The following is a 24,781-nucleotide window of genomic DNA, read 5'->3' on the forward strand; positions in this document are numbered from 1 at the left end:
GGGCTCAAACCCGTGTCCCCTGCATTGGCAGGCGGATTCTTAACCACTGTGCCACCAGGGAAGCCCTAGAGTGCAGCTTTAAGGCTGTTTTCATAACCCTTGAATCAAGTTGTAATCTCGGGGTTGGTTTTAATAAAAATTATATTGATTTTTGTTTTAAAATTACATTTCAGGCTTCTATATAAGAGGTGAAATATTTACCAATACATGATAAATTCATAGCATTGGCACTAGAACAGAGATGTTGTAGCTTATGGCCTAAATTTACCTGAGGTTTAATGAATCCAATTTATCAAGATCCTATGGATTTGTAGCCAAATCCATACTTTAAAACAATCTTTAAAGGGCTAAACTTAGATTCACCCTTATTTAGAGTAACTTGTAAGAAAATGATTAAGTTCTAAGTTCAGTACTTCTTCACTTTCCTTAACTTTTCCTTTATTAGGCCACATTTAACCACCTGTAAGGGCAGAATGCTTTCCTCCACTGCTCAGGGCAAAGTACTCTGCAGTGCCTTACCTCCACAATGCTATTGATATGGTGGTTAAAGGCCTGAGTTCTGGAGCCAGAATGCCCAGGTTCACATCCTGTCATTTCTGCTTGTTGTGTGACCCTGGGCAAGTTAACTACTCGGTGCCTCAGTTTCTTCACCTATAAAATGGGAATAATTACCACAACCTAACTCATAAGGCTGTTATGAGGATTAAATGAGATAAAGTATCTAAAAAAGCCCTTAGTTCAGAGCCTAACCCGGTTATAAGAGGTCATACTGATTTTCTTTTTAAATTTCAGCTTTCTTGAGGTATAATTGACAATTTTATTTTTAACTACTCTTCAGACCTATATATGAGAATGAAATATTTACAAATACATTATAAACTTAGGTTTGTAGGAGATTGCCTATTTTCTTAGGAGATGCATGCTAAAATATTGAGATAAAGTCTCATTTGAAAGTTGTATAGCAACTTTCAAATGCTATAAAAAAAGAAAAAATATGTGGAAAATATAGAACGTTAAATATGGTGCCATGTTAATACTTAATATACGTAGGATATGAATGTTCATTGTATTATGTCAAGTTTTCTGTAGGTTTGAAATCTTTCGTAATAAAACTTGGAGGGAGGATGGAAATACTTTCCCCAGTTCTCTCAGTGTCTCATTTTTCTTTTCATTTCTTCTTCTTCCCTCTATGTTATCTCCCCCAAGTTGTCTCTCATATCTCTCCTCATCTACAGGTTATCTCTTTATTATGTACTTGTTAATAGTCGCAGCTTAGTGTAAGTGGTTAAACATACAAACTCTGGAGCCGGACTGTCACTTACTGTGCGACCTTGGGCAAGTTACTTTAAACTCCCTGTAGCTCAGTTTCCTCCTATGGTTACCGTAAGGAGTAAAGAAACAATGAGTATCTATAAACGATTAGAAGAGGGTCTGGTATATTGTCAGCCTCTGTAGGAATTTGCCATAATGATAATAATAATCTCTTGGTGTCCCTCACGTCTTTCCTTCTGTTCAGTGGTGATAGGCCCTGGAGCCTTCCTCCTGAGGAGAGGGAGTTGGGAGAAAACTGCAAATGCTTCTTACTTAATACCTTTTTTTTTCTTTTTCCCCTGAACACAAAAGGAATTGAAGTGGGCAAAAATCCTCCTGAAAAATGTTTCCACGTTTAGAATAAATATGTTCTACTCTGTTTTTGCTTTCTGGTTTCCCCCTGAAAAGATAATTATTTAACAGTAAAATCTTGCATTAACCCTGGATGTTGGTAGTGGCATCAACACCTTACCCCTAACCTCACAGGCCCATCTAGTCTGCACTGTCTTCTCCTTTCTCACTCCTGAAATGGCACAGCACTTCTTCCTGTACGAAGGTCAGCTTCTCACCTGTGCTGGAGATCCCAGCCTCCTCACCTTCTGAGGAACCTTGCATTCTCATTTACTCCTTCTCTCTTCTGTACTCACCTCTCCCTCCCAATTACGTCTTTTCCATGAACATTTAACTCCTCACCTTAAGTTGGACGAGGGAACCCTCCCTAGATTCCATCTCCCCTTTGAGCTACTGTCTTATCTTTCCTGCTTCACATGATATTTCTTGAAAGAGATTCTCATTTTCCAGTTACTTCTCAGCCCACTCCAGTGGCTTCCCTGCTGTCAGTTTAACAAAACAGCTGTTACTAAGGTGACCCATAAACTGTATGTCACTAAATCCTCGGGCATTTTTTAGGACTAACGTTATTACTTTTTTTATTTTTTTTTACGTTATTACTTTGACTTACAAAAACATTCAGCAGTTCGACTGTAATCTCCTTATCGAAACCTCTTTATTCACCATTGGCTGTTTGTTGTTCTGTGAATAATAAAGTACTGTGTCTCTGACCCAGGAGTCTCAGGTCTCATGCTAGCATCCATGAAACAGTGTCTGACTTATTAAATAACTTGTGAGTGGACTAAAATACAGTCCCAGACTTGACACTAACCATCGTATTCCTAGCAGCCCCACAGTGCCTGGCATGAAGTAGGTGTTCAGTTATTTGTGAGATGGCTGGATGGACGGATGGACTTTCTCAGCTCTGCCAAGACATTGCAGGGATAAGACCTTTCAGAAGAGCCAACCAGGTTCTGGGATTGTGAGGGAGACAGCTGAGAGAACGCAAACATTAATTTGATCTGAGGTTTCTCTGGGTTTATGTGTCTAATTGGAGAGTATTTTGATCAGCCAGCTTCTCTTCTGAAATGTAAACCATCTGACAGAGGTAATCCTATTAATTCCATTTTATTCTGAATTAGTTGAGTTGGCGTAACGTTCTACTATTTAGCTGAGTGTAGCGGAGGTGCGTGGGGAGGGCTGATGTGGGAGGTCGGCAGCCTGCGGTGGGCAGAGGCCTGGGTTCTCTTTCAAAGGGGGAATTCTGGATATTCCTGGGTTTCTTAGAGAGGGTGTGCAGGTGGGGGAACCAGGAAGTGAGAGAGAGAGAGAAGTGGGATAACAGCAAAGGCACGCTTGGTCAGCCTCAAGATCTGCCCGAAGCCTGCTGGCGGTCGCTGTGGACACACCATAGAAATTCATCTCTGAAGCTGCTGGTGCCAGAGTGCTTCAGACTTTAACTGTCCCTGTAAGGATGGACTGTTCCCCTTTTACAAACAGCATTTTTTAAAGTAACCTAAGCAAAGTTTTACATAGGATAAAATTGTTTTCAGGACAGATAAAAAGAGTGAAATGCAGAATGCATGAGAATATTAAATGTACAACTATTAAGATTTCTAGAATTAGAAACTGAATAATTGTGTAGAAAGGCAAACAGCCTTTAGGGTGACAGAGGGCGTTCTTGGAGTTGACAAGAATTATCTAGGTTTGACTCTCAACAGGAGGGGTATCACCCCAAGGGGGTAAAAATTGGTTCTTGGGGGACAAAAAACGGCCTGCATGGCCAGGGTACCTAAACAGAAATACAGTATATTTGTGGTATTAGAATTTCATGGTGGCAAAGGGCTTTAGGTAAATATGTCTTAAAAGTCTCCTTACAGGGTGGTAACAAAAAAAAAGTTGAGAAACACTGGACCTGTTGATTCAAATGGAAGGATTTTGTTGATCACCAGTGGGTCCCCCTGGGAAGACGAACTGGAAATGTGTGTTGACTCAGCAGAAGGAAAAAGATCTCACATGTTGTCTAGTGAGTATCCACTGGGAGATCTAAAAGCAGCGGTGGGCAGCTGGGCCATCCCCCAGAGCTGCTCAGTAGGTGATGTGCTTCTGGCCCCATACAGATTCAGTGCCCAGGAGGCCAGGCTGATGGCCCCAGACACACGGAGCCAGTTCCTGGACACAGCAATAGGACAGTATGAATTGGGTGTGAGTTCGGATTCCAGTAGTTAAACCACCCACCTTCCACCCTCCCGATTTGTTTTGCTGTGTTCTGTTCTTAGCTACCTCCCTCCCTACTCTTCTTTCCTGCTACCTCTCAAGACTCCCATTATTCATTTCTGCTGCAGGCAGGGGGATCAGTAGCAATGTTGAATGAAAAGAATGCTAGACACAGGACCACATGCTGACATCAAAGAAAGAAATGACCTTCAGCCATACAATTTTAGTGTGGAAAGCTGGATTGTACACTCTTAACATCTGTGAAATCAGATTAAAATGCAAGTAGACTTTTAGCTTTCCTAATCCCTGCTTCTGAATAGGACCTGGACATGCAGGTCCTTAACAAAATAAAAATGAAGACGATATCAGGTATAGGGAATGGTTAGTTCTTACCCCACAGGTATTTGGCCTTGGAAATGGCTTCTGGTCTCTCAGCAGCATATAAGTCTAGACTTTGCTATCAGTTCGAAAATGGCAATGTTGTTTCAGAGGGGCTCCTAAGTGTGGGAAGGATGGCCTAGCACAGCCTCCTCTTTTGCCCTATCCCTGATGCTCATTAAGGTCATGCTAGAAGGGAAAGGTCTGATTAGACATCCAACGTTGCTACTTCTGGAGCTCTACTACATGTCAGGCACTGTTTTAAGTGCTTTACATATATTAATTACTTCTCATAACCAAACAACCCTGCAAAGGGAGCACTATTATTACAGATGGTAAGCTCAGGCACAGAAAAGCTAAGTCACTTGTCCAAGGTCACACAACTTCTGGTAGCACTGGAATTCGAACCCAGATCTTCAGTACCCACAGAGCTTGCTATAACTCTGCTGTTTATATACCTTGGGGCCAACTCTCCCTAACTTAACACTGTCTTTGAAGTCACAGATGAGTGGGCTTACAATGAAGTTGCTCTTAACACCATGTACTTTGGATTTTTATGTAAGTAGAACATTGGGTCAGTCATCAGGCCCCCTGCACAGTTGAATCCTTTAGGCCACTTACATAATGGACTAACTGCTGGATACATGCTGCCCTCTTGTGATGAAAATAATCCCAATACGACCTTCTCGAGCTCTCCGGAATGCACCTTCTTCCTTTAGTCCAGTCCCATGGTTGGGGGGTAGAAGATGTGTGGGCTCTGAAAAGTCAGACTCTTGTGTCACCTGACATTCTCCAGGGTGTTCCTAGCCTTGTGACTCTCAGTCAGTGAGGCTTGTAAACGTGATTCCGGAGTCCTGTAAATTTTAGCACCATTAATATAGAAGAGACCAGACTTCCCAAAGGGACACTAGAGAGACCCCACCTGTGTCCCTGGGGGGAGAGTTCATTTTGTTTAACTTGCTCTAGTGAATTGGGATCAGGTTTAAGAGGCTTGGCAGAAAAAAGGTCAGTTGGAGAATGAACTGAAGGTCACAAACTATCAGAACAGAGGGAAAATAAAGCCAGCAGAAGGCCTGTGTTCGGGTTCTTGCCGTAGTGATAATACAGCGTGTGGCCTTGGGCAAGTCGCTTTTGCTCTCTGACGCCAGTGTCTGCGCTGGCAGAGTAAGAGGGGTGAACTAAGTGAGCTCAAAATCTTAGATATTACCAGGTCCAACCTTCTGCATTTGCCAAAATCCCTTTCCTAAAGGGTGTTGCTTCACCACCACCACCCCCATTTTTATAGGCATCCTCACTAGTAAAACAAGATACATATCCATACTCACTAGTTCTCAGTTTCCTCACTCGGGAAATAATCCCTACTGGACAGGGTTGTTGGGAAGAACCAGTTTCCATTTGACACAGTGCTAATGGGTTCAGTCAGACTGGGTTTGTTTAGGCAAAGACACACACACACATACAAATGCTTAAAATCAAGGAAGACTGATTTTGAAGATACACCTACCCAGTTATAAGTGACTATCTTCACAGTGCCACTTGAAAACATGCTGATTTATGGGTTACTCATTATTCCCTGCAGCTGTCGTTACTACCAGTGCCTGCCTGTGGCTGTAACACATCTATGTGTGGGGGCAGTGCCTGGGTACCATCTAGGGTGAACGGTCCAGGGCAGGGAGTCTCATTCGTATTCAAAGAAGACATTACATTGTTCTGTAACTTCCACCTGCTTCCAAACCATTTATTAGACTCCTATACTTGACGGGTTCATGTAGACTGAAAAAAAAAAAAAATTCATAGCAAGAATCTTTGACTTGCTAATCCCGCTCCAAAGAAATAATCCTAAAGAACTTTCTACTTCCATAGAAATGTGTGTAAGAATCACCACGACCACCACAGCCAGTCTGGAAACCTGAATGTCTATCTAACACTTGGAACGTAATTGAGCAAATTATCAAACCAGTAGAATACAAATGATAATTATAAAGGCTAACAATGTGGGAAAATGATTGAAAGGAATTGCAGGTGTACGCTGTGATTATAACTATGTAAAAAGATGTCAAAATAGTCAACCTTAAAAAAGAAATTCTGACATGGATGGACTTTGAGGACATCATGCTAAGTGAAATAAGCCAGTCATAAGAAGACAAACACTGTATGGCTTCACTTATATGAGGGACCTAGGATAGTCAGAATCAGAGAAAGAAAGTAGAAGGGTGGTTGCCAGGGGCTTGGGGGATGGGGAAATGGGGAATTATTGTTTAATGAGTATAGAATTTTGGTTTTACAAGAGTAATTCTGGAGATCGGCGTTGGTGATGGTTACACAACATATGGATGTGTTTATACCACTGAAATGTACACTTAAAAATGATTAAGATGGTAAATTGTATATTATGTGTATTTTACCACAACAAAAAAGTCTCCGAGTAGGCAAAATATGGAAAAATAGCGTGCAAAAATCAGTAGCTGTGTTAGCATTGTGTTATTATAAGCGTTATTTGAATCTTTTCCTTTAACATTGTGATACTGCTTTTGTAACACAAATGTGACAGAGAGAAAAAGTCAAGGAAAAAAATTCAAGTTATTTCGATATTTGTTATTTGCCCAAAAAAGTACCTGAGTAGTCTTGGGGAAAATCAGAAACTTATTTAACATCCTTGAACTTATTTTATAATTTACTATTGTTTAAAATCTTTTTTTTTTTTTTTTTTCATTACAGATCATCAGGGGCCTGTAATCTTTTCAGTACTTAGTGCTTCCAAAGGTTTTAAGCTGGTCTTGGGTGCAGTTAATTCAGTTTTAAGTGAGAATCACGCTGGGATGGCCCCTGGGCCCTGCAGCTCTGCTGCCAGCCCATCTGTGTGGTAACATGAGCTTTGTCCTCCTTACCAGCTAATTCCACTTTCATTAAAATTCCTCTCTATGGAACTGGGATAATGGTCATGGTTCTGCCTTTCAGCTCCAGAGCAAGGATTTTTTTTTTTTCCTGTAAGTGAGCAATTAGTTACTGGAAATAGATGTGTGTAACACCTGGAAGTGGATGAAAACACCAGTGAGCCAAATGCTCCTTCCCAGTTGGGCAGCTGAAAGGGACACCTGGCAAAGGCTGGAGGGCCTGGCTTTGTGCAGTGGTGCCGGCTCCCGCTCTGCTCTTACTGTGCAGTGAAGACCTGGATGTGCCTCCCTCTGTTCAGTGAGTGACACTTAAATGGTAGGGCTCTTCGGTAAGAATGATGACAACTAACAGCTATGCTTTTCACTGACGGAGCCAGGATATTGCAGGAAGCTTGATGTTGAATGTTTTTAGACTTGACTTTAAGAACTTCCAGTCCCATATTTGACCTTGTTGGGAAGTTCCCTAAGCCTAAGAGTGTAAAGAGGACACCTGGGGGTGCCATTGTGAGCAGAAATGAGAAACGTTGGCTTAATGATATTGTATATTGAGCACTGACCCTGCACTGGGCATTGTGCTAACTGCTTTCCATGCTTCAGCTCATTTAATCCTCACAACAACCCTGGGAGTCAGTACTCTGGGATTCCTATTTTTCAAGGAGGAAATTAAGATTCTGACAGTCTTAAGATGTGGCCCAAAGCCCCACAGTGATTTGACATGGCTTATTTTAATAAGTTCCAAATCAGCAAGGACAAGCCACAAATGTAGTTCTGAAATACAGGAGCTATAGTTTCTCTCCCTAAATCAACTCAGTTCCTGTGGAAAGAAAGAGTCATATCTTAAGTTTGTGGAATTCCTTTATTTCCCCAAATCTTCTGTTATCTTTTTCTTAATTAGGAAGAGTCTCCACTTCTCTGCACAGAAGCTCACCTGTGGGTAATGGAGAACTTTAGTGAATTAGGAGCCTGATTTTATACTTTTATAAGAAAAATAGAAAATCTATCATTCACCATCTAAAAGACTAAAGTATTTCCAAGTTAGAATTTAAGCCAATAACACACAAATTCAATTTCCCTTAGAGGCAGCAGTTTTAATTTTGATAGTCTCTAAAAGCAGTAATATTTGGTAGTTTCTGGATACATTTTAGACTCTCAAAAGTTTAGTTTTAGCAGCTTAATAAAGTATGAATCTGTCAGCTGAGAAGTGTGGTTCTCTCACTCGGCAAGCCTGAAGTCTGAAGCACCCTTGACCAGTGCTCATTCCTTTGTGCTTTCTGGGCATATCTGCTGCCCAGAATCTCTAGTAGAGAGTTGCTGCCTCAGGGGCTATTAGGCAAATACCCAAATCTGGGGGTGTGGGCAGAGTGGGTAGGAGCCGCCAAAGCCGTGCCTTAGGGGAATGGCCCCCATGTGCTGGGTGACTGTCACAGGATTTTCCCCCTAACTTTCAGGACCAACTTCCTGAATTGTACCCTTCCTAACTGGGGCTGCTGTATAAAGTCAGGCTGGACTTCTGAGAACTCCAAGGTACTGCTGGAGGGCCCCCTCACCCCTGCCCCTCTCATGCTTGGCCCCTGTCAGCTCGGTGCCTCTTGCCACAGCGGGTCCAGGCCCACCTCTGTCCTCCCCTCGGCAGTGAACAGCCGAGGAAGATAGCAGACGTCAAACCCGGCCTGCCAGGGCCCATCATGGCACGGTGCTGAGGGATGTGAGGTTCGGCCATGCCAGCGTACCCTGGCCCCAGCCACTGGGGACTCAAGTTATTCCCTCTGAGAAGCCACCTGTGTGGATCGAGTGGTCAACTGGAGAGGCCTCAGATGCTTCCTCTGCTTTTTTCGGTCCCTTGGCGGGTAGAGAGGCCTGCGAAGGATCACACTGAGGATGCCTCTTGCCTTCCCTCGTCAGGCTCTCCTCATAGCACGTCACCCCAGGGCCCCACCCCATGCAGTAAGTGCCTCTGAAGGGGTCACAGTGTGCTTGCCAGGCCGAGTCCCTTTTTAAAATCCCAGGCTCAGGCAGTTAGAAAAAATGAGTGTCTTCAGTATTGTACTAACAAATGAATTGCCAAAAGAACAAGTTCTCTGGTGAAACCTTCTCCTTTCCCCCATTTAGCATCCACCAGGTGCCCGCCACGGTGGCAGGGGTCTGACGTGCTTGCTGAGTTCTCAGCGGCTTGCCTTGCCTCCAACTCAGTCACTCACACAACTGCTCGAGGGCAGGAAGAGACTTTCCTTCCTCAAAAGGGCAGGAGAGAGAGAGAGAGAGAAACTCCTGTTTGGATGCCGGAGCGACATGGGCAAGCCAGGCCTTATTCCTTTTGAAGGACGGCGCTGATTCTTCTTCCTGGGACAGAGAACCTCTGCCCAAAGCATCAGTCTTCCAAAGGTCAGCCCCGACCCACGAAAGCCTTGAGTGGAGCCTCAGCATTACGAAGGCATTGTCCTGTCCCTCAGACTGGCTAAGAGGAGGGCATCCTGCGATCTTTGTCAGCAGACGGTGAGACTCCAGGACTAAGACGTAAGCCCATGGCGGGTCCTTCCTTTGGCACCAAGTCCCTACAGAACCTTGGATGAGTCAGATCCCCACACTGTACCCGCCCCCCCCAGTATCCACAGCTCTGAAGTGGGAATAATATCAACACATGGGGAAGTACTGAGGAGGAAGAGAACATTGCAGGTAAAACACTTGTTCGTTGAGCACCTTTTCCCCAAGAAACATGGCATCAACTTTGCACCATGTCCCCAACTCTTGATTGAATGCGGCAGTGACCGACTCACTCTCCCTGGTTTTTGGGCAGGCGTTTCTATGAGCTCAAAGTCTCATTCCTCTAATTTCAGATTAAAATAATCATGCATTAACATCTCTTCAGAGTATGTTTACAGTCACTAAAACAGCTCATACTTTTCCTGCAGAATTGTAACAGCTACTCAGGGACTCTGCCAATCAGAGTGCCCGCACAGAGCTCGTTTTGCACCACGAAGGCAGGAATCCTGGAAGCTCCACCTCGGCAGACGCTGGATGTTTCAGACATCCAAGACAGGCAACTGCACAGAGTCACCCCCATGGCCAAGACCCACCCACAGGAAGACATCCCCTCAGAAACAGACAATCCGCTTCTCGTCTTCAAAGACTTTGGCCTCCTCTGGCTTTATCAAGTTTCCATTTAAGCTGTTGGAGAAAAAGAACACAAGTAAGTGAGAGAGACTACTGTATGCTCCTTCCCATTATGTGTTCCTAACACACTCTTGTGCTTCACACAACCCTGAAATTAAGGAACAGAATCGGTCGAACACTTGTTTTTCCTTTTTTTTTTTTAAAATTGAAGTATAGTTGATTTATAGTATTGTGTTAAGTTCAGGTGTATGGCATGGTGATTCAGTATTTCTGCAGATAATATTCTGTTATAGGTTATTACAAGATAATGGATATAATTCCCTGTGCTATACAGGATATTCTTGTTTGTCTATTTTATATATAGTAATTTGTATCTGTTAATCCCATACCCCTGATTTGTCCCTCTCCCCTTTGGTAACTACAGGTTTATTTTCTATATCTGTGAGTCTGTTTCTGTTTTGCATACACAAGCATTTGTATTATTTTTAGATTCCACATGTAACTGATATATAGTATTTTTCTTCCTCTGACTTATTTCAGTTAGCATAATTTTCTCTAGATCCATCCACGTTGCTGTAAATTGTAATATTTCATTCTTTTTTATGGCTGAGTAATATTCCAGTGTGTGTGTGTGTGTGTATCACATATTAATCCAATCATCTGTTGATGGGCACTTGGGTTGCTTCCCTGTCTTGGCTATTGTAAATAGTGCTGCTTTGAACACCAAGGTGCATGTATCTTTCCAAATTGGTGTTGTAGTTTTTTGTGGATATATACCCAGGAGTGGAATTGCTAGATCATATGGTAGTTCTATTGTTAGTTTTTTAAGGAACCTCCATACTGTTTTCCATAGTGGTTGCACCAATTTACATTCCCACCAACAGTGTACAAGGGTTCCCTTTTTTCTACATCCTTTCCAGCATTATTTGTAGACTTTTTGATGATAGTTATTCTAACAGGCGTGAAGTGATAACCTCATTGTGGTTTTGATTTGCATTTTCTAATAATTAGCGATGTTGAGCACCTTTTCATGTGCCTGTTGGCCATCTGTAAGTCTTCTCTGGTAAAATATCTATTCAGATCATCTACCCATTTTTTAATTGGGCTTTTTCTTTTATGTTAAATTGTATGAGCCGTTTGTATATTCTGGACATTAACCCCTTGTTGATTTGCATCATTTGCAAATATTTTCTCTCATTATGTAGGTTGTCTTTTCATTTTTTCGATGGTTTCCTTTATGGTGCAAAAGCTTTTAAGTTTAATTAGGTCCCATTTGTTTATTTTTGCTTTTATTCCTTTTGCCTTAGGAGACTGACCCAAGAAAAAATATTGCTATGATTGATGTTAAAGAGTGTTCCCCCTATGTTCTCTCCTAGGAACTTTATGGTTTCCAGTCTTACATTTAGGTCTCTAAGCCATTTTGAGTTTATTTTTGTATGTGATGGGAGGGAATGTTCTCATTGTTTTACATGTAGCTGACCAGTTTTATCAGCATCACTTGTTGAAGACACTGTCTTTTCTCCATTGTACTGTATATTCTTACCTCCTTTGTTGTAGATTAATTTACCATAGGTGCATGGGTTTATTTCTGGGCTCTGTATTCTGTTCCACCGATCTGTTTGTTTTTGTGCTGATACCATGCTGTTTTGATTACTGTGGCTTTGTAGTATAGTCTGAAGTCCAGGAGGGTCAGACCTCCAAATTTGTTCTTTTTCCTCAGGATTGCTTTGGCAATTCAGGGTCTATTGTGGTTCCATATAAATTTTAGGATTATTTGTTTTAGTTCTGTGAAAAATATCATGGGTATTTTTACAGGGATGGTATTAAATCCGTAGATTGCTTTGGGCAGTATGGCCATTTTAATATTTAGTCTTCCAATCCAAGAGCATGGGATATCTTTCCATTTGTTTGAATCACCTTCAATTTCCATCATCAGTGTTCTATAGAGTATAGGTCTTTCACCTCCTTGGTTAAGTTTATTCCTAGGTATTTTATTTTTCTGACATGATTTTAAATGGGATTTCTAAAACTTCTCTTTCTAATATTTCATCATCAGTGTTACAGAAACACAATCTATTTCTATATATTAATCTTGTATACTTCCACCTTGTTGAATTCATTTAGTAGTTGTTTCTGCGGGGAGACTTTAGGGTTTTCTATATAATATCATGTCATCTGCAAATAGTGACAATTTTACCTCTTCCCGTTCAATTTGGATACCTTTTATTTTTTTTTTTTTGTCTGATGTGGCTAGGACTTCCAATGCTATTTTAAATCAAAGTGGTGAGAGTGGACATCTTTGTCTTGTTCCTGAATTTAGCAGAAAGGCTTTCAGCTTTTCACCATTGAGTATTATACTGGCTGTGGGTTTGTCACAAATGACCTTTATGATGTTGAAATATGTTCCCTCTATACCCACCCACTTTGATGAGAGTTTTTATCATGAATGAATGTTGAATCTCGTCAAGTGCTTTTCCTGTGTCTGTTGAGATGATCATGTGGTTTCTTTTGTCTTTCCTTTCGTTAATGCGGTGTATCACTGATTGATTTGCATATGTTGACCCATCCTTGCGTCCTGGAATAAATTCAGTTTATCATGGTGTATGATCCTTTTTATGTATTGTTGGATTTCGTTTGCTAATATTTTGTTGAGGATTTTTGCATTTATATAAAAAATATTGGCCTGTAGTTTTCTTTTTTGTAGTGTTGTCTGGTTTTGATATCAGGGTAATAGTGACCTCCTAGAATGAATTTGGGAGTGTTCCCTCTGTCAATTTCTTGAAATAGTTTAAGAAGGATAGGTATAAGTTCTTTATATGTTTGCTAGAATTCCTTTGTGAAGCTGTCTGGTCCTGGACTTTCGTTTGCTGAGAGTTTTGTTTGTTTGGTTTGGTTTGGTGTGAAGATTCAATTTCACTTCACTTCTAGTGATCAGTCTGTTAAAATTGCCTGTTTCTCCTTGACTCAGTCTTGGTAGGCTATATGTTTCTAGAAATTTGTCCATTTCTTCTACATTGTCCAATTTGTTAGCATATAAATGTTCATATTATTCTCTTAGGATTTTCTGTATCTCTGTGGTATCAGTTGTTATTTCTCCTTTCATTTCTTATTTTGTTTATTTGGGTCCACTCTCTTTTCTTCTTGGTGAGCCTGGCTAAAGGCTTATCAATTTTGTTTCTCTTTTCAAAAAACCAGCTCTTGGTTTCATTGATCTTTTCTACTTTTTCTTTTAATCTCTTTTATTTCCTCTCCAATCTTTATTATTTCCTTCATTCTGCTGACTTTGGGCTTTATTCTTTTTCTAATTCCCTTAGGTGGTATGTTAGGTTGTTTGAGATTTTTCTTATTCTCTGAGGAAGGTCTATCACTATGAACTTTCCTCTTAGAACTGCTTTTGCTGCATCCCAGAGATTTTGGAAAAATGTGTTTTCATTTTCAATTGGTCTTGAGGTATTTTCTGATTTCCTCTTTGAGTTCATCATTGACCCATTGGTTTTTTAGTAGCATATTGTTTAGTCTCCACATGTTTGTTGTTCTCTCATTTTTCTTTCTGTAGTTGATTTCTAGTTTCATACTATTGTGGTCAGGAAAAATGCTTGATATAATTACTATCCTCTTAAGTTTGCTGAGGCTTGTTTTGTGACCTAGTATGTGATCTATCCTAGAGAATGTTCCATAGACACTTTAAAAGAATGTGTATTCTGCTTTTTTTGGCTGTAGTGTCCTATAGATATCAATAAGTCCAACTGGTCTGCTGTGTCATTTAGGACCTGTACTGCCTTACTGATTTTCTATCTGCATGATCTGTCCATTGTTGTAAGTAGGGTGTTAAAGTACCCCACTATTATTGTATTATTGTCAATTTCTCCCTTTATGTCTTTTAGTATTTGCTTTATGTATTTAGGTGCTCCTGTATTGGGTGTATATGTTAATGAGTGTAATATCCTCTTCTTGTATTGATTCCTTTATCGTTATATAATGCCCTTCTTTGTCTTTGTTTTAGTCTATTTTGTCTAATATGAGTATTGCTCCCCCTGCTATCTTGTCGTTTCCATGTGAATGAAGTTTTTTTCATCCCCTCACTTTCACTCTGAATGTGACTTTTGCCCTGAAGTGAGTCTCTTGTAGGCAGCATATTGAAGGGTCTTGCTTTTTTATCCAGTAAGCCACCTCTTATCTTTTGATGGGAGCATTTAGTCCACTGACATTTAAGGTAATTACTGATCGGTATGTACTTATTGTCATTTTATTCCTTGTTTTCCAGTTGTTTTTGTAGTTCTTCTTTGTCCATTTCTTCTTCTTTTTGTCTCTCCCATTGTGGTTTGATGCATTTCTTTACAGTATACTTGAGTTCCTTTCTTTTTGGTTTTTGTGTATCTGTTGTAGGCTTTTGATTTGTGATTACCATGGAGTTCATATATGTTGACCCATAATTATATATACTTGCTTTTTAAGTTCAGACACATTCTAAAAGATCTACATTTTTTACTCCTGATGTCTTATTTTTTTAACACCTTTATTGGAGTATAATTGCTTTACAATGGTGTTAGTTTCTGCTTTACAACAAAATGAATCAGTTATATATATACACATGTTCCCATATTTCTTCCCTCTTGCGTCTCCCTGCCTCCCACCCCTCCAGGCGGTCACAAAGCACAGAGCTGATCTCCCTGTGCTATGCGGCTGCTTCCCACTAGCTATCTACCTTACGTTGGGTAGTGTATATATGTCCATGCCTCTCTCTCGCTTTGTCACAGCTCACCCTTCCCCCTCCCCATATCCTCAAGTCCATTCTCCAGTAGGTCTGTGCCTTTATTCCTGTCTTACCCCTAGGTTCTTCATGACATTTTTTTTTCTTAAATTTCATATATATGTGTTAGCATACAGTATTTGTCTTTCTCTTTCTGACTTACTTCACTCTGTATGACAGACTCTAGGTCTATCCACCTCATTACAAATAGCTCAATTTCGTTTCTTTTTATGGCTGAGTAATATTCCATTGTATATATGTGCCACATCTTCTTTATCCATTCATCCGATGATGGACACTTAGGTTGTTTCCATCTCCGGGCTATTTTAAATAGAGCTGCAATGAACATTGTGGTACATGACTCTTTTTGAATTATGGTTTTCTCAGGGTATATGCCCAGTAGTGGGATTGCTGGGTCATATGGTAGTTCTATTTGTAGTTTTTTAAGGAACCTCCATTCTGTTCTCCACAGTGGCTGTATCAAATTACATTCCCACCAACAGTGCAAGAGGGTTCCCTTTTCTCCACACACTCTCCAGCATTTATTGTTTCTAGATTTTTTGATGGTGGCCATTCTGACTGGTGTGAGATGATATCTCATGGTAGTTTTGATTTGCATTTTCCTAATGATTAGTGATGTTGAGCATTCTTTCATGTGTTTGTTGGCAGTCTGTGTATCTTCTTTGGAGAAATGTCTGTTTAGGTCTTCTGCCCATTTTTGGATTGGGTTGTTTGTTTTTTGTTATTAAGCTGCATGAGCTGCTTATAAACTTTGGAGATTAATTCTTTGCCAGTTGCTTCATTTGCAAATATTTTCTCCCTTTCTGAGGGTTGTCTTTTGGTCTTGTTTATGGTTTCCTTTGCTGTGCAAAAGCTTTGAAGTTTCATTAGGTCCCATTTGTTTATTTTTGTTTCCATTTCTCTAGGAGGTGGGTCAAAAAGGATCTTGCTGTGATTTATGTCATAGAGTGTCCTGCCTATATTTTCCTCTAAGAGTTTGATAGTTTCTGACCTTACATTTAGGTCTTTAATCCATTTTGAGCTTATTTTTGTGTATGGTGTTAGGGAGTGATCTAATCTCATACTTTTACATGTACCTGTCCAGTTGTCCCAGCACCACTTATTGAAGAGGCTGTCCTTTCTCCAGTGTACATTCCTGCCTCTATCAAAGATAAGGTGACCATATGTGCGTGGGTGTATCTCTGGGCTTTCTATCCTGTTCCATTGATCTATCTTTCTGTTTTTGTGCCAGTACCATACTGTCTTGATTACTGTAGCTTTGTAGTATAGTCTGAAGTCAGGGAGCCTGATTCCTCCAGCTCCATTTTTCGTTCTCAAGATTGCTTTGGCTATCCGGGGTCTTTTGTGTTTCCACACAAATAGTGAAATTTTTTGTTCTACTTCCGTGAAAAGATGCCAGTGGTAGTTTGATAGGGATTGCATTGAATCTGTAGATTTCTTTGGGTAGTAGAGTCATTTTCACAATGTTGATTCTTCCAATCCAAGAACATGGTATATCTCTCCATCTATTTGTATCATCTTTAATTTCTTTCATCAGTGTCTTATAATTTTCTGCATACAGGTCTTTTGTCTCCTTAGGCAGATTTATTCCTAGATATTTTATTCTTTTTCTTGCAGTGGTAAATGGGAGTGATTTCTTGATTTCACCTTCAGAGTTTTCATCATTAGTGTATAGGAATGCCAGAGATTTCTGTGCATTAATTTTGTATCCTGCTACTTTACCAAATTCATTGATTAGCTCTAGTAGTTTTCTGGTAGCCTCTTTAGGATTCTCTATGTATAGTATCATGTCATCTGCAAACAGTGACAGCTTTACTTCGTCTTTTCTGATTTGGATTCCTTTTATTTCCTTTTCTTCTCTGTTTGCTGTGGCTAAAACTTCCAAAACTATGTTGAATGAGAGTGGTGAGAGTGGGCAACCTTGTCTTGTTCCTGATCTTAGTGGAAATGGTTTCAGTTTTTCACCATTGAGGATGATGTTGGCTGTGGGTTTGTCATATATGGCCTTTATTATGTTGAGGAAGCTTCCCTCTATGCCCACTTTCTGCAGGGTTTTTATCATAAATGGGTGTTGAATTTTGTCAAAAGCTTTCTCGGCATCTATTGAGATCATCATATGGTTTTTCTCCTTCAATTTGTTAATATGGTATATCACATTGATTGATTTGCATATATTGAAGAATCCTTGCGTTCCTGGAATAAACCCCACTTGATCATGGTGTATGATCCGTTTAATGTGCTGTTGGATTCTGTGTGCTGCTATTTTGTTGAGGATTTTTGCATCTGTGTTCATCAGTGATATTGGCCTGTAGTTTCTTTGTGACATCCTTGTCTGGTTTTGGTATCAGGGTGATGGTGGCCTTGTAGAATGAGTTTGGGAGTGTTCCTCCCTCTGCTATATTTTGGAAGAGTTTGAGAAGGATAGGTGTTAGCTCTTCTCTAAATGTTTGAGAGAATTCGCCTGTGAAGCCATCTGGTCCTGGGCTTTTGTTTGTTGGAAGATTTTTAATCACAGTTTCAATATCAGTGCTTGTGATTGGTCTGTTCATCTTTTCTATTTCTTCCTGATTCAGTCTTGGCAGGTTGTGCATTTCTAAGAATTTGTCCATTTCTTCCAGGTTGTCCATTTTATGGGCATAGAGTTGCTTGTAGTAATCTCTCATGATCTTTTGTATTTCTGCAGTGTCAGTTGTTATTTCTCCTTTTTCATTTCTAATTCTATTGATTTGAGTCTTCTCCCTTTTTTTCTTGATGAGTCTGGCTAATGGTTTATTAATTTTGTTTATCTTCTCAAAGAACCAGCTTTTAGTTTTATTGATCTTTGCTCTGATATCATATTTTATATCTCCCTGCTTATCCCTTTACTGTTTATTGTAGTTATAGTCACTTTTACAATTTTATTATGATGGTTTTATTAACAAGTATATAATATACTGCATAGTGTACACACGAGGACTGTACAGTACAAATTTATGTTCACAGTTTGACATTACAAAATGTCATTATTGAATTCCATCTTTTTTTTAATCCACATACTGGTTAAATGATCTTCAATATATATATTTGTCTTTCCTGTTGTTATTTTCCCTTTCCTATAGATTCTTCTTTTCCATTTAGAGAAGACTCTTCAACATTTCTTTCAGAGTATGTTTAGTATCACTGACTTCTTTCAGGTTTTTGCTTGTCTGAGAAATTCTTTTCTCCTTATATAATCTTCTCTCCTTGATAATCTTGCTGGGTTGAGTATCCTAGGTTGTAGGTTTTTCCCTTCAGGACTTTGAATATCATGCCACTCCTTCTAGCCTACAAGGTTTCTGCAGAGAAATCACATGATAGCCTTATGCCGGGGGGGCGGGGGGGGGTCTCTTGTGTATGATGCTGTTTTACACTTGCTGCCTTTAGAATTCTAACTTTTGCCATTTATGATATGTCTTGGTGTGGGTGTGGTTTGGGTTCCTCTTGTTTGGGACCCTCTGTGCTTCCTGTACCTAGATATTTATTTCCTTCTTTAGGTTTGGGAAGTTTTCAGCCATAATTTCTTCAAATACATTTTTGAGTCTCTTCTCTCTTCTCGTTCTGGAAACCCTATAACGCAGATGTTGGCACATTTTATATTATCCCATAGATCTCATACATATGTTGCTTTCATTTTTTTCCTGTCTGCTGTACTGATTCGACAGTTTCCATTTTTTAATATTCCAGATCATTTATGTGTTCTGTGTCATTTAGTCTGCTATTCATTGCGTTTAGGGTGCTTTGGGTCTTTTTATAGTTTTTGTTAAAATGATCTGTGCTTAGATCAACTCTTTCTTCATTCAGTTAGCATTTTTATTACCAACTTTTTGAACTCATTGTTACCTCTGTTTCATTACTTTTTCGGTGGGGGGGGGGTGGTTCTCTTGCTCTTTCAATTGGGAATAGTTCCTCATTTTACTTTCTCTGTCTCAGTGAATTTAGGTGAAACAGTTACCTACTGTGGTCTTGAAGGGGTGTTTGTTTTCATGTGGGAGTGTCCCCATGTAGACTGTGTGCCCAGTGTTTTTGGTGTGAGGACGGGTTTTGATGTGGATGCCAGTCATGTCTTCTTCAGGATGTGCTGGCCCCTATCAGCTTGATGGGGGTGTGGCTAGAATTGAAAGAGCTAGAGCCTGCACAGGGTGTGATGCAGGACTTCCTCTCTGCTCAGTGGCCATCACACAGGGCAGGGAGCTGCTCCTAAGTTGCTGGAGTGAATGCCCTGAGGGTTGGGCTCAAGCTGGCTCTGTTCCCTTTAAGTGTATGTTTTTCCTTCTCCCTGCACTTACAGAGGTCCAATGGCACCACCTGTGTAGGCAGCTGCAGCTCTGCTCAGATGCAGCCCAAGGTCATGTCTTTTCCCCATTGTGGTCATCCCAGGTCTAGTGCAAGGTTGTGGTGTGGAGTGGGTGGGGCTGGAGCATTTGCTCAGCTAGCACTAGCGGTCATGGCATTATGGCTGTGGGAGTTGAAGCAGCTATGCTGCCATCAGACGTCTGGGCTGCTTCTGTAGTGCTGTTTTAGTAAGTGCTAACAGTGGCTGCTGCTGCCCTACCTGGACCACCCCCCAAGTTCCTGGGCCACCTCTGCATCTCTAGATCAAGTCTTCTCCCAGGACCTGGCTGCCCTAGATCTAGTGCCAAGCTGTGGTGTGGAATGAGTGGGGCTGGGGTGTTTGCTCAGCTGGGACTGGAGAGTGTGGTGACACCACCATGCTAGGGCAGACCTCGCTTTGCCCTCTCTGGTGGTAAGCAAGCACCCATGCACTCCTCACAACTGGAGTCTAGGTTTCTCCAGCCTTTCTGTCTGTCCTAGCAGTTCTCCAAGTAGCCAATGGGGCTTGTCTCCTCTGTGTGGGACACCCAGTCTGTGGCTCAACCCGCTCACTCCCCAGGGCAAGTATCCACCTGTCTGGGTCTTCCTTTTCCTCTTGGTCCCCTCCCATGGGCTCTGTCCTGATGCTTTTTTTCCCATCCTCTGTGATTACATGGGAATCTTTCTTGCAGCCTTGGTTGTACAGGAGTTTTCCTGCCAGTTTCCAGTTAGTTTTCCACAAGACTTGTTCCACATGTAGATGTATTTTTGATGTGTTTGTGGGGGAGGTAAGCTCCACATCCTCTTACCCTGCCATCTTGATGACTTGTTTGATATTCACATATTAATCCTTTCCAGCTACCATCACTCTATGGACTGGGTATCACTAAGGTAACCAATAGCCTCTATAAACCTGAACTTAAATGACAGTTTTTAGCCCTTGTCTTTCCTGACCCTCACAGGCATTTGGCTGTCCTGCCCTCTCCCTCCTCCTTGAAACACCACCTTCCCTTGGTTTGATATTATGCTCTCTGGTTTCTTTCCTACATCTGGCCACTCCATCTCTGTCTCCTTTTTTATATCCTCCTCCCTGTGACCTCCAAATAATGGATTTCCTCCAGGCTTGGGGCCTGGCCCTCTTCCCCAGAAGAACCTCATCTATCCCTGGCCTCATTCATATGTCATTGAGCTGGGCCAGACCGCTCCACTGTGGGGCTGCTTACCTACTTGACACCTTCATCTGGACACCTCCCAGGTACCTCAAAGTGGGTACATCTCTCCAGGGTTCCGTAGCTCCATGTATGGTACAACTCTACATCCCGTTGTGCAAGTTAGTAACCTGGGGGTCAACCTTCGTCCTCATCTTCTCTCACAGAGTTCTGTTTTATTCCCTAAATATCCCTAGAATGGGCTCCCTGGAACCTCTCCATATGTTCGGCACCACCATCCTGACCTAAGCGCCCATCATCTCTTCTCTGGCTCACTGCAGTGTCCTACTGACCATCCCTTTACATGGCCTCTGGCCTCCTCCAATCCACTTTCCTAGAGGAGCCAGAGTGGTCTTTTTACAATGCACATCTGATCACATCCCTCTTTGCTTCAAACTGTTCAATGACTTTCCATTGCTTTTAGGATAAAGACCAACATACTTAATATGACCCACAGATATTTTATGGTCTAGTCTCCTCTGCCTCCTGTTGCTCCCTCTTCCACACTGTCTGAACCACAGGCCCATCTGCTTCTTGCTGTTCTTCAAGGGCACCATGTTTTTTCATGCCTCAGAGCCTTTGCACGTGCTATTTCCCCACCTGGAACACTTTCAGCTGATGAACTCCTATTCATCCTTCATGGCTCAGTTTAAATGCCACTTCCTCAGGGAGACCTTGCCTGAAACCTCATCTGTATTAGGTTCCCTTCTTAGCTTTCCCCTTTCTAGCACTCATCATGATTGTAATTAAATAGTTACTTGAATGATTTGTTTCTTAACTGTGTCTTCCTCACTAGAGGGTACACCCATGAGGGCAGGTCCATTTTGTTCACCACTGGACTCTTGGTACCAGCATCATGCCTGGCACACAAGCACTTTGTTGTTCAACAAATGAAGATGCGGTGCTTTCCCTGGGGACTCAGCAGTGACCATGACACAGGCCCTACCCTCAAGGAGCTACAGTCTAGACGAGACAGCCTCACAGGAAGCTATTACAATGGAGTGCAGTAAATGCTATAATTTACAATACCAGGTCATTGAACACTGCTAACTTCTGTCTTTCTTTGAAGACTGAGGGACTTCAGACCTCAAGTTCTTTTTGGACAGGGACAAGGCAGAAATAAATGTCAGTACAGATAATGAGTCCAAAGTGATGGTCCAAGGTCATCTGTGCCAGTGTGGCCCCAGGGAGAGCTGCTCCCTCATCTCCACTCCTGCTGGCTCAACCCCTGGACAGGGCCAACACAGCCAGCACCCTCACAGAGCCCAGTCCCAGGGAGTCAGACACCAGGGGCTGAAGTAAAGATACTCCTGGGCCAGCACCCGAGCCCTCCTCCTTGTCCTCTTTCTGAGTCCTCCCTGACACCAATGCCGCTTTCAGGCTCTGCAGAGCATGCCTTGAAGATCGACACCTGGTCCTACACAAATAGTTCCTTGTGTAGGAACAACGGTTGTCTGTTGGTAGGTGACAAAGGCACATTTCAAGCTTGATGGACTTAAAGCAGCTGCATATCCTTACAACTGTCCTAACCAGCCCCTGAGAAGGGTGGAAGCCAGCTGTAGTCCACAGACTGTCCTGCAGCCTGGCCTCCCCTCCTCTCTGCTCCCCTCCTCTGCCTGCTGTCCTCAAACAAACAACAGAGTCAGTAGGAAACGGGGTGGTTCTAGGAAAGGATCACAGGCTGAGGGTGGTTGGAGATTAACGTGAACTAAAATCCCACTGGCTCTCCAGTGCCTTTGAGGGCTGAGGAGCAGGCTTCGGCCTTGAAGGCGCACATGCCACAGCCTCTCCATCGGTCTGCTTGGAGCTGGGCTTTCTACTCTAGGACAGTGTTTTCAAATGTTTTTCTGACTGTGACCTCAAATAAGAACATTTTACATTGTGAACCAGTATCTGTGTATACGTACACACCCACATCTGAAATGAGATTATGAAAGAATATTTCATACTAGGCACAGAGCATTCTGGCTCTGTTTCATTTTTTAAATAATGCTGGTTGCAACCCACCAAACCAATTTTATGATCCACTAACAAATTCTAAAGCGAAATTTAAAAAGGTCAGGGAGGTAGCTGTACCTTGATCTACTGTTTTTGGCTGTGGAATTCTTCTCCCCAGTCATGAAGAAAGAACTGTAGTTAATGAGCAACTACCCCCTGAGCTGAGGGTTTGGCTCACGGCAAGGCTGCTCCGTGGATCTCAGGGCCCACAGTGGTAGCATGAACTCCTGTGGTCTCTGTCCTCACGGGGCCCTGGCTTTGTGTCATGGTTCCCATGCAGGTCTGAGCCTCACACACTGCTGGGCTGTCTCAGGCCAGGCCTGGGGTAGATAGCAAATTCCAGAGCACTTGGGGGTCTGGATTCAGAGACACGGAGCCCTCTGTTCTCAGCTCGGTTACATCAGTACTCTGAGGCAGTCAGGGACCTTTCTGTCCAGTTAATTGCCGTTTCCCTAGCAGTTAACCCAGTGGTGTAACCATTGTCACTGATGGGACACACACACTCCCCCACCCCCGAATATGCTACAGGCCCAGTCCTACCTCGGGGCTGTGTGTCCCGTAGGAGGCACAAGAAAGGAAATGGGGCTCAACATTGCAGCAAAGCAGAGCACATGCCTTCCTTCTGCTAGCATAACAGAAACAGGAAGTCGAAAAAGAGTACAATCAGCTCAAATACAGCCTGGAAGCCCAGAGAAGGAAAAGAACATGCTTTAAACTCTGGGCCAGCATGGCCATCTCTCAGGCTCATGAGTCCCAGAGTGATTAACTTTCAGTGGGAATCCCTTTCCCAGTCTGTCTGCCCCCGTGCAACCCAGGACAGTAGGCAGGACAGCGGGGCTGGGGAGGAGAGCCCTGACTATGGAGTCATAGTCTGGGCTGAATTTCAGCTTCTCCTCTTAGGTGTGACCTTGGTCTGGGCCTCAGTTTCTACATCTGTGAAATGGAGACAATACTACCTACATTACAGATTGTTGGAAAGATGGGAAATAAATGGACAGTGCCCTGCATTGTACATGGCAGATAGTAAATGGTGCTGAGTAAATAATCGTTGTTGTTATCATAACAAGTGGTAGATCGGTCTTACCAAATCTCCATTATGCCAGTGTTCTTCTGTAATGCATCTGCCAACTGGGCAATCCCCTTGGCTGTAATCTGGTTCTGGATAAGCCTGAAAGAAGAATATATCTTTTGTATCAAGTAATACTGGGTTAAATCTGCCCACTTCATTAGGGGGTTGGAAGGATATGATGGGATAAGAGACAGGGTCAGGGGAAGAACTGAGTCCCCTTAACTTTTCGATCTTGCTGAGATTGTGTCGATCAGATCCATGAAAATAAAGAACATGCTTTAAAATGTTTAATTTTTCTGATGGGCAGAAGACCTAAATAGACATTTCTCCAAAGACGACATACAGATGGCCAAGAGGCTCATGAAAAGATGCTCATCATCGCTAATAATTAGAGAAATGTAAATTAAAACAACAATGAGGTATCACCTCACACCAGTCAGAATGGCCATCATCAAAATGTCTACAGACAATAAAAGCTGGAGAGGGTGTGGAGAAAAGGAAACCCTCCTACCCTGTCGGTGGGAATGTAAATTGGTACAGCCACTATGGAGAACAGTATGGAGGTTCCTTAAAAAACTAAAAATAGAGCTACCATATGATCCAGCAATCCCACTCCTGGGCATATATCCAGAGAAAACCATCATTCAAAAGGATACGTGCACCCCAATATTCACAGCAGCACTATTTACAATAGCCAGGTCATGGAAGCAACCTAAATGTCCATCGACAGATGAATGGATAAAGAAGATATGGTATATATATATATATACACAATGGATTATTAGCCATAAAAAAGAATGAAATCAGGCCATTTGCAGCAACATGGATGGACCCAGACATTATCATACTAAGCAAATTAAGTCATTAAGAGATAGACAAATACCATATGACATCACTTATATGTGAAATCTGAAATACGACACAAATGAACATATCTATGAAACAAAAACAGACTCACAAATAGAACAGGCTTGTGGTTGCCAAGGGGGAGGGAAGGTTTGGGATTAGCAGATGCAAATTATTATATATAGGATAAACAACAAGGTCCTACTGTATAGCAGAGGGGACTGTATTCAAAATCCTGTGATAAACCATAATGGAAAAGAATATGTATATGTATAACTGAGTTACTTTCCTGTACAGCAGAAATTAAATACAACACTGT

General features: G+C 41.9%; 1 protein-coding gene across 2 annotated transcripts in view; it reads right to left on the reverse strand.

The window, feature by feature from the left end:
* Positions 1–10,155: 10,155 nt before the first annotated feature.
* The window catches only part of NOD1 (nucleotide binding oligomerization domain containing 1), a 44,803-nt gene continuing 30,177 nt past the window's right edge, over positions 10,156–24,781 (reverse strand). Inside the window, exons 10-11 of one of the 2 annotated variants that reach the window (XM_065883536.1) lie at positions 23,632–23,715; positions 10,156–10,295 (exon numbers count right to left, since the gene is read on the reverse strand). In XM_065883536.1, the coding sequence (XP_065739608.1) occupies positions 10,223–10,295; positions 23,632–23,715 (157 nt within the window). In that variant the 3' untranslated portion in view covers positions 10,156–10,222. The remainder of the gene's footprint in view (positions 10,296–23,631; positions 23,716–24,781) is intronic. The other variant, XM_065883537.1, reaches the window with a different exon arrangement.

The sequence above is a fragment of the Phocoena phocoena genome, chromosome 9 (assembly GCF_963924675.1).
Source record: "Phocoena phocoena chromosome 9, mPhoPho1.1, whole genome shotgun sequence".
Lineage (NCBI taxonomy): Eukaryota > Metazoa > Chordata > Mammalia > Artiodactyla > Phocoenidae > Phocoena > Phocoena phocoena.